Source organism: Babylonia areolata, chromosome 33 (assembly GCF_041734735.1).
Source record: "Babylonia areolata isolate BAREFJ2019XMU chromosome 33, ASM4173473v1, whole genome shotgun sequence".
NCBI lineage: Eukaryota > Metazoa > Mollusca > Gastropoda > Neogastropoda > Buccinidae > Babylonia > Babylonia areolata.
In genome coordinates, this window is record NC_134908.1 from 76,165 (window position 1) to 91,727 (window position 15,563).

Below are 15,563 nucleotides of genomic sequence, written 5' to 3' on the forward strand. Positions count from 1 at the left end.
TGGAGTTTAACCTTGCTTCACTGTCGTGTTGGTGATGGTGTGTGGAGTTTAACCTGGCTTCACTGTCGTGTTGGTGATGGTGTGTGAAGTTTAACCTTGCTTCACTGTCATGTTGGTGTTGGTGTGTGTTTAACCTTGCTTCACTGTCATGTTGGTGATGGTGTGTGGAGTTTAACCTGGCTTCACTGTCATGTTGGTGATGGTGTGTGGAGTTTAACCTTGCTTCACTGTCATGTTGATGATGGTGTGTGGAGTTTAACCTTGCTTCACTGTCATGTTGGTGATGGTGTGTGGAGTTTAACCTTGCTTCATTGTCGTGTTGGTGATGGTGTGTGGAGTTTAACCTGGCTTCATTGTCGTGTTGGTGATGGTGTGTGGAGTTTAACCTTACTTCATTGTCGTGTTGGTGATGGTGTGTGGAGTTTAACCTTACTTCATTGTCATGTTGGTGATGGTGTGTGGAGTTTAACCTTGCTTCACTGTCGTGTTGGTGATGGTGTGTGCAGTGTGATCAGGCCAAAGAGGGCCTGGTCAACAACTCCTCTCAGATGGACGAGTTCTGCAAGGAGAAGGGCTTCATGGGATGGTACGAAACCTCTGCCAAAGAAAACATTCATATTGATGAGGCAGCCAGTTTCCTTGTCACAAAGGTCAGATGATTATGGGTGTGGGTGTGTGTGGAGGAGGGGAGGGTTGGTTGGAGGGGCAGGTGTGGTGTTTATCATGTGTGTGAGTGTGTGTGTGTGTGTGTGTGTGTGTGTGAACAAATCTGCCCCTTCCTATCTCTGTATCTTCACCTCTACACCCCATCTCACTCTCTTCAATCAGCTTCTGAACCATTCCTATTTCCGCACACCCAGGTTCAAACACTCCACATCTGTCCAGTCTGACCTTAAAACCTTCCACTTCAGAAAACAGGCCCCCCACCTCACCCCCTCGCCAACCCCCCCCCACACACACACACACACACATACAGACACACACCCCTCCCCTGCCTCTTCCTGGTTTACAGTTCCTCCAGCTTCTGGTTCTGTTTACATGTGTACATGTTTTATTTTTCATCTGTGTGAATTAGAGGGATGCATGCGTGTGAGTGGCTGGTGTGTGAGTACTTTGATTCTTCTCTGCACAAGATTCAGCTCTTCTTCTTTTCTTCTGATTCTTCTGCTTCTTCTTCTGCTTCTTCTGCTCCTCCTCCTCCTGTTTCTTCTTCTTCTTCTTCTTCTTCTTTTCTTCTTCTCTTCTTCCTCTTCCTCCTCCTGCTTCTTCTTCTTCTTCTTCTTCTCTTCTTCCTCCTCCTCCTCCTCTTCCTCCTCCTGCTTCTTCTTCTTTTTCTTCTTCTTCTTCTTCTTCTTCTTCTTCTTCTCTTCTTCCTCCTCCTCCTCCTCTTTCTTCTTCTTCTTCTTCTTCTTCTTCTTCTTCTTCTTCTTCTTCTTCTTCTTCTTCTCTTCTTCCTCCTCCTCCTCCTCCTCTTCCTCCTCCTGCTTCTTCTTCTTCTTCTTCTTCTTCTTCTTCTTCTTCTTCTTCTTCTCCTTCTCTTCTTCCTCCTCCTCCTCTTCCTCCTCCTCCTTCTTCTTCTTCTTCTTTTTCTTCTTCTTCTTCTTCTTCTTCTTCTTCTTCTTCTTCTCTTCTTCCTCCTCCTCCTCTTCCTCCTCCTCCTCTTCCTCCTCCTGCTTCTTCTTCTTCTTCTTCTTCTTCTTCTTCTTCTTCTTCTTCTCCTTCTCTTCTTCCTCCTGCTTCTTTTTCTTCTTCTTCTTCGTCATCCTCCTTCTTCTTCCTCATCCTCCTCCTGCTGCTGCTGCTCGTCCTCCTCCCTTTCTGTCCCTTTTCTCCTCCTCTCTCTCGCTGTCATCCTTGTCAGCGATGTTTTCCTGTTTGTGATCAGATATTGGAGAAGGATCGAACCATGATGCAGCAGAACAACAGTGATCCCGACATTGTACGCATTTCGGCCAACAGCAAGGGACCACCCAGCTCCACGGAACGCAAAATCAGCTGCTGCTGATACAGTGCAGTCCTGACCCCATCGTCTGCATAGTGACTGTTGTCCTGACCCCGTCATCTCCATAGTGACTGTTCTGATCCCATCATCTCCATAGTGACTGTTGTCCTGATCCCATCATCTCCATAGTGACTGTTGTCCTGACCCCGTCATCTCCATAGTGACTGTTGTCAACCACGAGTCCTGACCCCTGACATCTCCATAGTGACTGTTGTCCTGATCCCATCATCTCCATAGTGACTGTTGTCCTGACCCTGACATCTCCATAGTGACTGTTGTCAACCACGAGTCCTGACCCCTGACATCTCCATAGTGACTGTTGTCCTGATCCCGACTGTTGTCCTGACCCCGTCATCGCCATAGTGACTGTTGTCCTGACCCCGTCATCGCCATAGTGACTGTTGTCCTGATCCCGACTGTTGTCCTGATCCCGACATCTCCATAGTGACTGTCGTCCTGATCCCATCATCTCCATAGTGACTGTTGTCCTGATCCCGTCATCTCCATAGTGACTGTTGTCCTGATCCCGTCATCTCCATAGTGACAGTTGTCAACCACAAGTCCTGATCCCTGACATCTCCATAGTGACAGTTGTCAACCATCAGTCCTGACCCTGACATCTCCATAGTGACTGTTGTCAACCATCAGTCCTGACCCCATCATCTCCATAGTGACTGTTACCAACCACCAGTCCTGACCCTGACATCTCCATAGTGACTGTTACCAACCACCAGTCCTGACCCCATCATCTCCATAGTGACTGTTGTCAACCATCAGTCCTGACCCTGACATCTCCATAGTGACTGTTGTCAACCACCAGTCTTGACCCCAACATCTCCATAGTGACTGTTGTCAACCATCAGTCCTGACCCCGACATCTCCATAGTGACTGTTGTCAACCACCAGTCCTGACCCCGACATCTCCATAGTGACTGTTGTCAACCACCAGTCCTGACCCCAACATCTCCATAGTGACTGTTGTCAACCACCAGTCCTGACCCCGTCATTTTCCTGGTGACTGTTGTCCTGACCCCCTCATCTTCCTGGCGACTGTTGTCCTGACCCCGTCATCTTCCTGGTGACTGTTGTCCTGACCCCGTCATCTTCCTTCTGAATGTTGTCCTGACCCCGTCATCTTCCTGGTGACTGTTGTCCTGACCCCGTCATCTTCCTGGTGACTGTTGTCCTGACCCCGTCATCTTCCTGGTGACTGTTGTCCTGACCCTGTCATCTTCCTGGTGACTGTTGTCCTGACCCCGTCATCTTCCTGGTGACTGTTGTCCTGACCCTGTCATCTTCCTTCTGAATGTTGTCCTGACCCCGTCATCTTCCTGGTGACTGTTGTCCTGACCCCGTCATCTTCCTGGTGACTGTTGTCCTGACCCCGTCATCTTCCTGGTGACTGTTGTCCTGACCCCATCATCTTCCTGGTGACTGTTGTCCTGACCCCATCATCTTCCTGGTGACTGTTGTCCTGACCCCGTCATCTTCCTTGTGACTGTTGTCCTGACCCCGTCATCTTCCTGGTGAATGTTGTCCTGACCCCATCATCTTCCTGGTGACTGTTGTCCTGACCCCGTCATCTTCCTGGTGACTGTTGTCCTGACCCCGTCATCTTCCTGGTGACTGTTGTCCTGACCCCGTCATCTTCCTTCTGAATGTTGTCCTGACCCCGTCATCTTCCTGGTGACTATTGTCCTGACCCTGTCATCTTCCTGGTGACTGTTGTCCTGACCCTGTCATCTTCCTGGTGACTATTGTCCTGACCCTGTCATCTTCCTGGTGACTATTGTCCTGACCCCGTCATCTTCCTGGTGACTGTTGTCCTGACCCCGTCATCTTCCTGGTGACTGTTGTCCTGACCCCGTCATCTTCCTTCTGAATGTTGTCCTGACCCCGTCATCTTCCTGGTGACTGTTGTCCTGACCCCGTCATCTTCCTGGTGACTGTTGTCCTGACCCCATCATCTTCCTGGTGACTGTTGTCCTGACCCCGTCATCTTCCTGGTGACTGTTGTCCTGACCCCGTCATCTTCCTAGTGACTGTTGCCAACCGCCACCTGACTTTGAGGACATTTTGCTGACCAATCAGAACTCTAAACTACCTACCCGTCTGATTGTCCAGAACAAGGAAAACTGCATTGGAACAAGTGGAAATGCTCTGTCCACTTGGGTCAGGGAAAGGTTTACGGATCAGCCATCTTCAGTGCAGACTTCCCTCCTCCCCTTCTCTCTTCAAACTGTTTTCTTTTCCTGTTAAATGAGCCACTTGTGTTAGAAATAACATGTTTTCTTTTCCTGTAAAATGTGCCACTTGTGTCAGAAATAACATGTTTTCTTTTCCTGTAAAATGTGCCACTTGTGTCAGAAATAACATGTTTTCTTTTCCTGTAAAATGTGCCACTTGTGTCAGAAATAATATGTTTTCTTTTCCTGTAAAATGTGCCACTTGTGTCAGAAATAATATGTTTTCTTTTCCTGTAAAATGTGCCACTTGTGTCAGAAATAACATGTTTTCTTTTCCTGTAAAATGTGCCACTTGTGTCAGAAATAACATGTTTTCTTTTCCTGTAAAATGTGCCACTTGTGTCAGAAATAACATGTTTTCTTTTCCTGTAAAATGTGCCACTTGTGTCAGAAATAACATGTTTTCTTTTCCTGTAAAATGAGCCACTTGTGTCAGAAATAATATGTTTTCTTTTCCTGTAAAATGAGCCACTGTGTTAGAAATAACATGTTTTCTTTTCCTGTAAAATGTGCCACTTGTGTCAGAAATAATATGTTTTCTTTTCCTGTAAAATGTGCCACTTGTGTTAGAAATAACATGTTTTCTTTTCCTGTAAAATGTGCCACTTGTGTCAGAAATAACCTGTTTTCTTTTCCTGTAAAATGTACTACTTGTGTCAGAAATAACATGCTTCCTTTTCCTGTGATATATACTACTTATGTCAGGAATAACCTATTTTCTTTTCTTGTAAAATGTTCTGCTTGTGTCTTGTAAAATTTACCACTCCTGGCTTGTCACTGCACTACCAGTACTGTTATCAGTCTTACATTTCACCTGTCTTCACTGAGGGATGGCAGGTAGAAATTTGGGGAGTGGGGGTGGGGGGGTAGAACATTTTTCACCTGTCTTCACTGAGGGAAGGCATGTGGAAATTTGGGGGAACAGGTAGAGCACTTTTCACCTGTCTTTACTGAGGGACAGGTAGAAATTTGGGGGTACAGGTTGAGCACTTTTCACATGTCTTTACTGAGAGAAAGGTAGAAATTTGAGGGGACAGGTAGAGCACTTTTCACCTGTCTTTACTGAGGGAAGGCAGGTAGAAATTTGGGGGACAGGTAGAGCACTTTTCACCTGTCTTTACTGAGGGAAGGTTGATAGAAATTTGGGGGACAGGTAGAGCACTTTTCACCTGTCTTTACCGAGGGACAGGTAGAGCACTTTTCACCTGTCTTTACTGTGGGACAGGTAGAAATTTGGGGGTACAGGTTGAGCACTTTTCACCTGTCTTTACTGAGGGACAGGTAGAAATTTGGGGGGACAGGTAGAGCACTTTTCACCTGTCTTTACTGAGGGACAGGTAGAAATTTGGGGGGACAGGTAGAGCACTTTTCACCTGTCTTTACTGAGAGAAAGGTAGAAATTTGAGGGGACAGGTAGAGGCACTTTTCACCTGTCTTTACTGAGGGACAGGTAGAGGCACTTTTCACCTGTCTTTACTGTGGGACAGGTAGAGGCACTTTTCACCTTCTTTACTGAGGGACAGGTAGAGCACTTTTCACCTGTCTTTACTGTGGGACAGGTAGAGGCACTTTTCACCTGTCTTTACTGTGGGACAGGTAGAGGCACTTTTCACCTGTCTTTACTGTGGGACAGGTAGAGGCACTTTTCACCTGTCTTTACTGTGGGACAGGTAGAGCACTTTTCACCTGTCTTTACTGTGGGACAGGTAGAGCACTTTTCACCTGTCTTTACTGTGGGACAGGTAGAACACTTTTCACCTTCTTTACTGTGGGACAGGTAGAGGCACTTTTCACCTGTCTTTACTGAGGGACAGGCAGAGGCACTTTTCACCTGTCTTTACTGTGGGATAGGTAGAGTAGTTTTCACCTTCTTTACTGAGGGACAGGTAGAGCACTTTTCACCTTCTTTACTGTGGGACAGGTAGAACACTTTTCACCTTCTTTACTGAGGGACAGGTAGAGCACCTTTCACCTGTCTTTACTGTGGGACAGGTAAAGCACTTTTCACCTGTCTTTACTGTGGGACAGGTAAAGCACTTTTCACCTTCTTTACTGAGGGAAGGTAGGTAGAAATTAGGAGCACAAGTAGAGTACTTTTTGCCTGTCTTTACTGGGGAAGGACAGGTTGGTAAAAAATATGGGGGACAGGTAGAGCACTTTTCACCTGTCTTTACTGGGGGACAGGTAAAGCACTTTTCACCTTCTTTACTGAGGGAAGGTAGGTAGAAATTAGGAGCACAAGTAGAGTACTTTTTGCCTGTCTTTACTGGGGAAGGACAGGTTGGTAAAAAATATGGGGGACAGGTAGAGCACTTTTCACCTGTCTTTACTGAGTAAGGCAGGTAGAAACTTTGGGGGGTGGGGGTGGGGGGGGGGAGAAAGAATTCTCTGCTGTATAATCATCATTCTCGAGTTAGTTAGTTACAGAACATCTGCTGTATAATTCTGGTTGCTCTCTTGCCATAGAATTCTCTGCTATATAATTCTTATTGTTCTCCAGTCAAAGTATTCACTGCTGAAAAGCAATCATTATTCATTGTTCTCCAGTTGTATATATCAGTGCCGTGTCCAGCAATAACTTTTCTGAACTGTCTCCAGAAACTGGACACTATTCATAAGGCGTCTGTAGTGGAGGGTAGACATTGTCTGGGGTGACTGGTGGTGATGTTTGGGTGGTGTGTGTGTGTGCGTGTGTGTGTGTGTGCATGCGAGGCCTTGTTTTCTAGTTAGATCTCCAACTATTATAACATGCTGAATGGTGTGTGTGTGTGTGAGAGAGAGAGAGAGAGAGAGAGAGAGGCCATGTGTTCTTGTTACAGCATCTCCAACTATTATAACATGCTGAATGGTGTGTATGTGTGTGTGAGAGAGAGAGAGAGAGAGAGAGGCCATGTGTTCTTGTTACAGCATCTCCAACTATTATAACATGCTGAATGGTGTGTATGTGTGTGTGTGTGTTTGTGTGTGTGTGTATGTGTGTGTGTGTGTGTGTAGTCAGTACAACAAACAGTTAATCTGACAATAAATGGTTTCAGTGTGTGTGTGTGTGTGAGTGTGTGTGTGTGTGTGTGTGATGTTCTCAAACAATGGCTATAAAAGGCTATGGGATGGGGCCTTTCATCGTTTTTAATCCATCTCCATAAAGTGTGTTGGTCACTAAACTGTTTAAAACCAGGCCTTTCATCTTTTTTAATCCGTCTCCATAAAGTGTGTTGGTCACTAAACTGTTTAAAACCAGGCCTTTCATCTTTTTTAATCCGTCTCCATAAAGTGTGTTGGTCACTAAACTGTTTAAAACCAGGCCTTTCATCTTTTTTAATCCGTCTCCATAAAGTGTGTTGGTCACTAAACTGTTTAAAACCAGGCCTTTCATCGTTTTTAATCCATCTCCATAAAGTGTGTTGGTCACTAAACTGTTTAAAACCAGGCCTTTCATCGTTTTTAATCCGTCTCCATAAAGTGTGTTGGTCACTAAACTGTTTAAAACCAGGCCTTTCATCTTTTTTAATCCATCTCCATAAAGTGTGTTGGTCAATAAACTGTTTAAAACCAGGCCTTTCATTTTTTTTTTAATCCATCTCCATAAAGTGTGTTGGTCACTAAACTGTTTAAAACCAGGCCTTTCATCATTTTTAATCCGTCTCCATAAAGTGTGTTGGTCACTAAATTGTTTAAAACCAGGCCTTTCATCGTTTTTAATCCGTCTCCATAAAGTGTGTTGGTCACTAAACTGTTTAAAACCAGGCCTTTCATCTTTTTTAATCCATCTCCATAAAGTGTGTTGGTCACTAAACTGTTTAAAACCAGGCCTTTCATGTTTTTTTTAATCCATCTCCATAAAATGTGTAGGTAAAAACAATGTTAAACATCAGCATTTGTATTGGGTCATATCATCTTTAGTTTCATGTTATATACTGTTCAACATTTTGTTCCCATCATTGTTTTTCACTTCATGTAATATACTGCTCAAAATTTTGTCCCCACCAATCTCCAGTGTTGCAGACTGGTCAGTAGTTGTTGAAGATGAATGTTCCCAGCAGTCACCAGTGTTACAGACTGGTCAGTAGTTGTTGAAGATGAATGTTCCCAGCAGTCACCAGTGTTGCAGACTGGTCGGTAGTTGTTGAAGATGAATGTTCCCAGCAGTCACCAGTGTTGCAGACTGGTCAGTAGTTGTTGAAGATGAATGTTCCCAGCAGTCACCAGTGTTGCAGACTGGTCAGTAGTTGTTGAAGATGAATGTTCCCAGCAGTCACCAGTGTTGCAGACTGGTCGGTAGTTGTTGAAGATGAATGTTCCCAGCAGTCACCAGTGTTACAGACTGGTCAGTAGTTGTTGAAGAAGAACAGCACTGGTAGAAGGGACCACAATGTGTTCAGTTTTCTATCATATACTGCTCAGCATCTAACTCACACCTATGTCCCTGTTTTGTATGTTGTTCAATAGTTTTTAAACACCAACAGTACTGGCAGCATAGTATCTGATTGTCTCACATTTTATTCTGCTCAAAATGTATTATTCTAACCTGGTCCAGTATATCAATCTGACCTAGTTTCTGAATAGGAAGTGTTGATGGGATATATCACAGTCCTCTGTTTTATGATATATACTGACCACCTATGTGTGGACATTGACTGGTGATCAGTATAGCATGTAGTCTTCTGTTCTATGTTATAAACTGACCACCTGTGTGTAGATATTGGTGGTCAGTATAGCATGTAGTCTTCTGTTCTATGTTATAAACTGACCACCTGTGTGTGGACATTGACTGGTGGTCAGTATAGCATGTAGTCTTCTGTTCTATGTTATAAACTGACCTCTTGTGTGTGGACATTGACTGGTGGTCAGTAGAGCAGTTATTCTGTGTTATATATTGACCACCTGTGTGTGGACATTGACTGGTGGTCAGTAGAGCAGTTATTCTGTGTTATATATTGACCACCTGTGTGTGGACATTGACTGGTGGTCAGTAGAGCAGTTATTCTGTGTTATATATTGACCACCTGTGTGTGGACATTGACTGGTGGTCAGTAGAGCAGTTATTCTGTGTTATATATTGACCACCTGTGTGTGGACATTGACTGGTGGTCAGTAGAGCAGTTATTCTGTGTTATAAACTGACCACCTGTGTGTGGACATTGACTGGTGGTCAGTAGAGCAGTTATTCTGTGTTATATATTGACCACCTGTGTGTGGACATTGACTGGTGGTCAGTAGAGCAGTTAATCTGTGTTATATACTGACCACCTGTGTGTGGACATTGACTGGTGGTCAGTAGAGCAGTTATTCTGTGTTATAAACTGACCACCTGTGTGTGGACATTGACTGGTGGTCAGTACAGCAGTTAATCTGTGTTATAAACTGACCACCTGTGTGTGGACATTGACTGGTGGTCAGTAGAGCAGTTATTCTGTGTTATATATTGACCACCTGTGTGTGGACATTGACTGGTGGTCAGTAGAGCAGTTATTCTGTGTTATAAACTGACCACCTGTGTGTGGACATTGACTGGTGGTCAGTACAGCAGTTAATCTGTGTTATATACTGACCACCTGTGTGTGGACATTGACTGGTGGTCAGTACAGCAGTTAATCTGTGTTATATACTGACCACCTGTGTGTGGACATTGACTGGTGGTCAGTAGAGCAGTTATTCTGTGTTATAAACTGACCACCTGTGTGTGGACATTGACTGGTGGTCAGTATAGCAGTTATTCTGTTATATACTGACCACCTGTCTGACAGAAGTTGAATAGTTACTTGTATTACTGCTGCATTCATATGTTGTCATGGTTGTCAAAGCACATGTGTGCTATGTGCATTGGTGTACATGAGCAATGCTACTCCATCATGTGTGTGCTGTGTTGTGTACATGAGTAATATTACTCCATCATAATGTGTGTATGCACTAGTGTTCATGAGCAATATTACTCCATCATAATGTGTGTAAGCACTAGTGTTCATGAGCAATATTACTCCATCAGAATGTATGTATGCACTAGTGTTCATGAGCAATATTACTCCATCATAATGTGTGTAAGCACTGGTGCTCATGAGCAATATTACTCCATCATAATGTGTGTAAGCACTAGTGTTCATGGGCAATATTACTCCATCAGAATGTGTGTAAGCACTAGTGTGCATGAGCAATATTACTCCATCATAATGTGCATATGCACTAGTGCACATGAGCAATATTACTCCATCCCAGTAATTATGTGTAAGCTTGCTTGATTCTATTTCTGTGTAATTGTACATAGCAGTTTGCAACTGCAGGTTGTTGCTGTTTTGGTTGTGTGTGTATTTTGGTGTATACAGCATGAAGGTGTGTTGACATGAGTACACAAGCAATTGGAAGATAATATAAAAACAATTATTTTATTATCACACATGACACCATCACCTGATTGGTTAGAATTGTCAGATACCCTGATGGGGACCACATGGGTTCTTTCAGGATAAATAGTATCTCCACCTTCTGGAAAATCTGTGCAAGAAATTTCCATGTCTCTTTCTTTCCAGCTTTTCCATTTTCTTTCTGCCCTTTCTTCCTTTCTGTGAGTATGAGTGAATGTTTTTGGTTTGTTGTTGTTGTTTTTTTGGGAGGATTCCTTCAGATTTTACAGGATGGGTATTGACAAAGGTTCTGCCCAGATGTGGCCCTGTTTGGTCAGCTGAGCTAAAATTAACCATGAAAAATATATGACAGTAAAATAATTAGTTAAAATTGCAAGGTAAAGTCCAAGTATGATTTGTCAGATGGTCTCAATGGTGTGATGTGATATATGTATAATTTTTGCAGGCTTTCATGCCAAAATATGATTGGTTGAAATTTTCACATGATCAGCATAGTGTGATTGATTGGTGAAAATTAACAACCTCTTGTCTGCCCAAGTAATGGATGCTTGACTGGTCCATCAACAATATTGAGTCAGGTGGCTAAAGGGGATTTTCAACAATATTGGGTCAGGTGGCTGACTGGTGTGTCAACACTATTTGATCAGATGGCTGATTGGTGTGTCAACACTATTGGGTCAGATGGTTGGTGTTTCAACACTATTGGGTCAGATGGCTGACTGGTGTGTCAACACTATTGGATCAGATGGCTGATTGGTATGTCAACACTATTGGGTCAGATGGCTGATTGGTGTGCCAACACTATTGGGTCAGATGGCTGACTGGTGTGTCAACACTATTGGATCAGATGGCTGATTGGTATGTCAACACTATTGGGTCAGATGGCTGATTGGTGTGTCAACACTATTGGGTCAGATGGCTGATTGGTGTGTCAACACTATTGGGTCAGATGGCTGACTGGTGTGTCAACACTATTGGGTCAGATGGCTGACTGGTGTGTCAACACTATTGGGTCAGATGGTTGACTGGTGTGTCAACACTATTGGGTCATATGGCTGACTGGTGTGTCAACACTATTGGGTCAGATGGCTGATTGGTGTGTCAACACTATTGGGTCAGATGGCTGACTGGTGTGTCAACAATATTGGGTCAGATGGCTGACTGGTGTGTCAACACTATTGGATCAGATGGCTGATTGGTATGTCAACACTATTGGGTCAGATGGCTGATTGGTGTGTCAACACTATTGGGTCAGATGGCTGATTGGTGTGTCAACACTATTGGGTCAGATGGCTGACTGGTGTGTCAACACTATTGGGTCAGATGGCTGACTGGTGTGTCAACAATATTGGGTCAGATGGTTGACTGGTGTGTCAACACTATTGGGTCATATGGCTGACTGGTGTGTCAACACTATTGGGTCAGATGGCTGATTGGTGTGTCAACACTATTGGGTCAGATGGCTGACTGGTGTGTCAACAATATTGGGTCAGATGGTTGACTGGTGTGTCAACACTATTGGGTCATATGGCTGACTGGTGTGTCAACACTATTGGGTCAGATGGCTGATTGGTGTGTCAACACTATTGGGTCAGATGGCTGATTGGTGTGTCAACAATATTGGGTCGGATGGCTGACTGGTGTGTCAACAGTATTGGGTCAGATGGCTGACTGGTGTGTCAACAGTATTGGGTCAGATGGCTGACTGGTGTGTCAACAGTATTGGGTCAGATGGTTGGTGTGTCAACAATATTGGGTCAGGGGGCTGATTGGTGTGTCAACAATATTAGGTCAGATGGTTGGTGTGTCAACAATATTGGGTCAGGTGGTTGGTTGGTGTGTTAACAGTATTGGGTCAGATGGTTGGTGTGTCAACAATATTGGGTCAGGTGGTTGGTTGGTGTGTTAACAATATTGGGTCAGGGGGCTGATTGGTGTGTCAACAGTATTGGGTCAGATGGTTGGTTGGTGTGTCAACAATATTGGGTCAGATGGTTGGTTGGTGTGTTAACAATATTTATTGGGTCAGATGGCTGGTTGGTGTGTTAGCAATATTTATTGGGTCAGATGGTTGGTTGGTTTGTTAACAATATTGGGTCAGATGGTTAGTTGGTGTGTTAACAATAGTGGGTCAGATGGTTGGTGTGTCAACAGTATTGGGTCAGATGGTTAGTTGGTGTGTTAACAATATTGGGTCAGGTGGGTGATTGATGTGTCAACAGTATTGGGTCAGATTTTTGGTTGGTGTCGACGATATTGGGTCAGGTGTTTGGTTGGTGTCAATGATATTGGGTCAGATGGATGGTTGGTGTTAATGATATTGGGTCAGGGGGCTGATTGGTGTGTCGACAGTATTGGGTCAGGTGGTTGATTAGTGACATGATTTTCGGTTCTTTGATTTTTAACCTTGAATCTTTGAAATGATTGGTTTGTGAGCTTGCAGATAACCACCATGATCGTGCCTTGTTTTAGATGTGTGCTTGTATGTGCTTATGTGTTTTTACGCATGCATGAATGTGCATATAAAAAAAATATGTGTGTGTGTGTATGCTTGGCACATGCATGCATGAACGCCAGTGAGCATTGGAATGAAAGTGTGAAACTTATAAATTACTTGTGTGCATAAATTTGCTGCATGCTGTTTTTTTGTTTTGTTTTTTGTTGTTTGTTTTTTGTGTTTTTTCATTTTTTAATAATCAAGATGTGTTCATTTCCTATGTGTACTTAACTGTTAGAATGAAGCCACATGAATTACAACTTTTTGATATAAAATTGTAAAGGTATACAAATACAAATGAATAAAGCAGTTACGCATCTTGATCGCTTTGCAATTTTTGTTTTCAAAATGTGCTGTGCTTGTATTTTATTTTAACTTTGCAAATTTGAGGTTGTGTCACACAGAATCTAACCATGGTTGATACTTTCAGAGTTATATTTTGTCATTTTTATTGCCAATCAAAATGTGTGGTGAATGTAGCAGATGTTGGTATCATGTTATGCAGCGTTGTATTGCTCATAACTTTATAATAAACAATTTGGGTTTTGTGGACTTTGGGCAGTTGTTTTGTTGTTTATTTTGTTAGAGCATGTTGTTGTCTCGTTTGTTATTTATCAGATGGATTCCCCCGTCTCCTTGACAAAGGCGGCAGTACGTTGCAGGTCTTCCAGACCTCCGTAGATCTTCCGGGCCTCTGGGATTGGGTCGGGCCAGCTTTTCTCTCGGAGCGCTTGGTGGAGCGGGCAGGACTGCAGCAGATGTTCTGTTGTCTGGCTGCCTGTTCTGCAGGGGCACTGCTCTGTGTCACCGATACGGAGTTTCGTGTATATGTGGTGTTTCAGGCGGTTGTGGCCTGTCCTGAGCCTGAAAATGGCTACCTGCTCTCGACGAGTCAGCAGGTAGTATGGGTCTGCTCTGTTGTGACATGGATGCTGCTGCTTCCACTTGTTCTGCAGCTTGGCCTTAATGATGGTCCTGGATTCAGAGTAGTTGGTAGACCTGTCCATCTGCTCTTTCGTAGTGCCTTCCTTTGCAAGGGAGTCAGCAGTCTCGTTGCCAAGCACGTTGCAGTGGGAGGGAATCCACTGCAGGGTGACTGTGTGACTTGTGTGGAGGGAGGCGAGAGAGGAGGACAGATCGTTGAGTTCTGGATCTCTGTTGGACCAAAGGGCCTGAAAGATGGACAGGGCGTCGGTCAGGAAGGCAACGTTGTGGCTGGCGTAGGGGCTGATCTCGATGTGGGCTGCTGCTGTTTTCAAGGCTTTTGCTGTGGCTCTGTAATTGGTGAAGTACAGGCCGGTAGCAGAGACGTCAGTGTAGACATGAGTCCAGAACTCTTTGGGGAACTGGGTGTGGAGGTGTTCAAGGGTGAGGGACTTTCTTTCAGGGCCGCTTTGGGAATCTTTGGGGCCAACACCAGGGATGCTGTACTGGATGAGGGGAGGGGTTCCTTCGCTCCAGGCAGGGACGGCAAGACACCGGGGTATCACTTTGGGGGCATAGTCAAGGATATCCTGATGTTGCCATTCTAGGATCCTGCTCTGGTGTATGAAGCTCCCTCTCTTCAGCTGTCCCTTTGTTGGCTGGGACAGTCTGTCCTTCATGGGGTGGCCTTGCAACCTCTTGAACTTAGCGGCCTGGGTCAGGAATCTGGCGTCTCTGCGGTCCTCAAGGGGCTGGAGCTCTGTGATGGTTTCAAGCTCCTGAATTGGCTGTAGACCTCATGGCCCCTGTGATGATACGGATAGTTTGATTCTGAACCTTGCTGATCCGTTCAAAGTTGGACTTGGCCGTAGTGCCCCATGTAGTCATGCCATACTCCAGCACTGGCCTGACTCTACCAGTGTACAGCCTCCTGAAGGTCGTGTTGTCTGCGCCCCATGTTGTTCCTGCCAGCTTCTACATGAGGGCAATTCGTACTTTTGCTCTTGATTCTGCTTTCTCTGCTTGCTTCTTCTACGTCAGGCGTTTGTTAAAAGTGACTCCCAGGTACGTGGGGTTGTTCTCAGCAAGCAGAGTTTGTCCACTGATGCGCAGGTTGGCCTTCCGTTCTTTTGGGTGAGAGGCTGAAAACAGTGTAAGTGGTCTTTTTGGCATTAATTGTCACCCTCCACTGTTTTGTCCAGCTTTCGAGAACATTCAGCGCCTGCTGTAGTCTGTAGTTGGCAGTTGTGAGGTGTTCTTCCGAGCACCACAGGACAAGATCGTCTGCATAGATGGCTTCCTGGACTTTGCGTGGCATATCTTTGACACGATGCACACACATGCATACACACATGCACACACTGACACACATGCATACACAAACACACGTGCGCACACACACACACACACACACACATGCACACACGCACGCACACACACATGCACACACACCTTCTCACAAAGGGATTGTGGGAAATGAGCGAGTGGATCGCTGTGCGAAAAAATACGCAATGAACATCTACAGTGCCATCGAAATT

The 15,563-nt window shown here is 44.7% G+C and overlaps 1 protein-coding gene across 2 annotated transcripts in view; it reads left to right on the forward strand.

The window, feature by feature from the left end:
- LOC143277133 (ras-related protein Rab-38-like) overlaps positions 1-13,658 on the forward strand; it is a 51,933-nt gene extending 38,275 nt beyond the window's left edge. The window contains exons 5-8 of one of the 2 annotated variants that reach the window (XM_076581874.1): positions 507-650; positions 1,886-5,954; positions 6,026-6,204; positions 6,553-13,658. In XM_076581874.1, the coding sequence (XP_076437989.1) occupies positions 507-650; positions 1,886-2,005 (264 nt within the window). In that variant the 3' untranslated portion in view covers positions 2,006-5,954; positions 6,026-6,204; positions 6,553-13,658. Of the gene's footprint in view, positions 1-506; positions 651-1,885; positions 6,205-6,552 lie in introns of both variants that reach the window. The other variant, XM_076581875.1, reaches the window with a different exon arrangement.
- Positions 13,659-15,563: the final 1,905 nt, after the last annotated feature.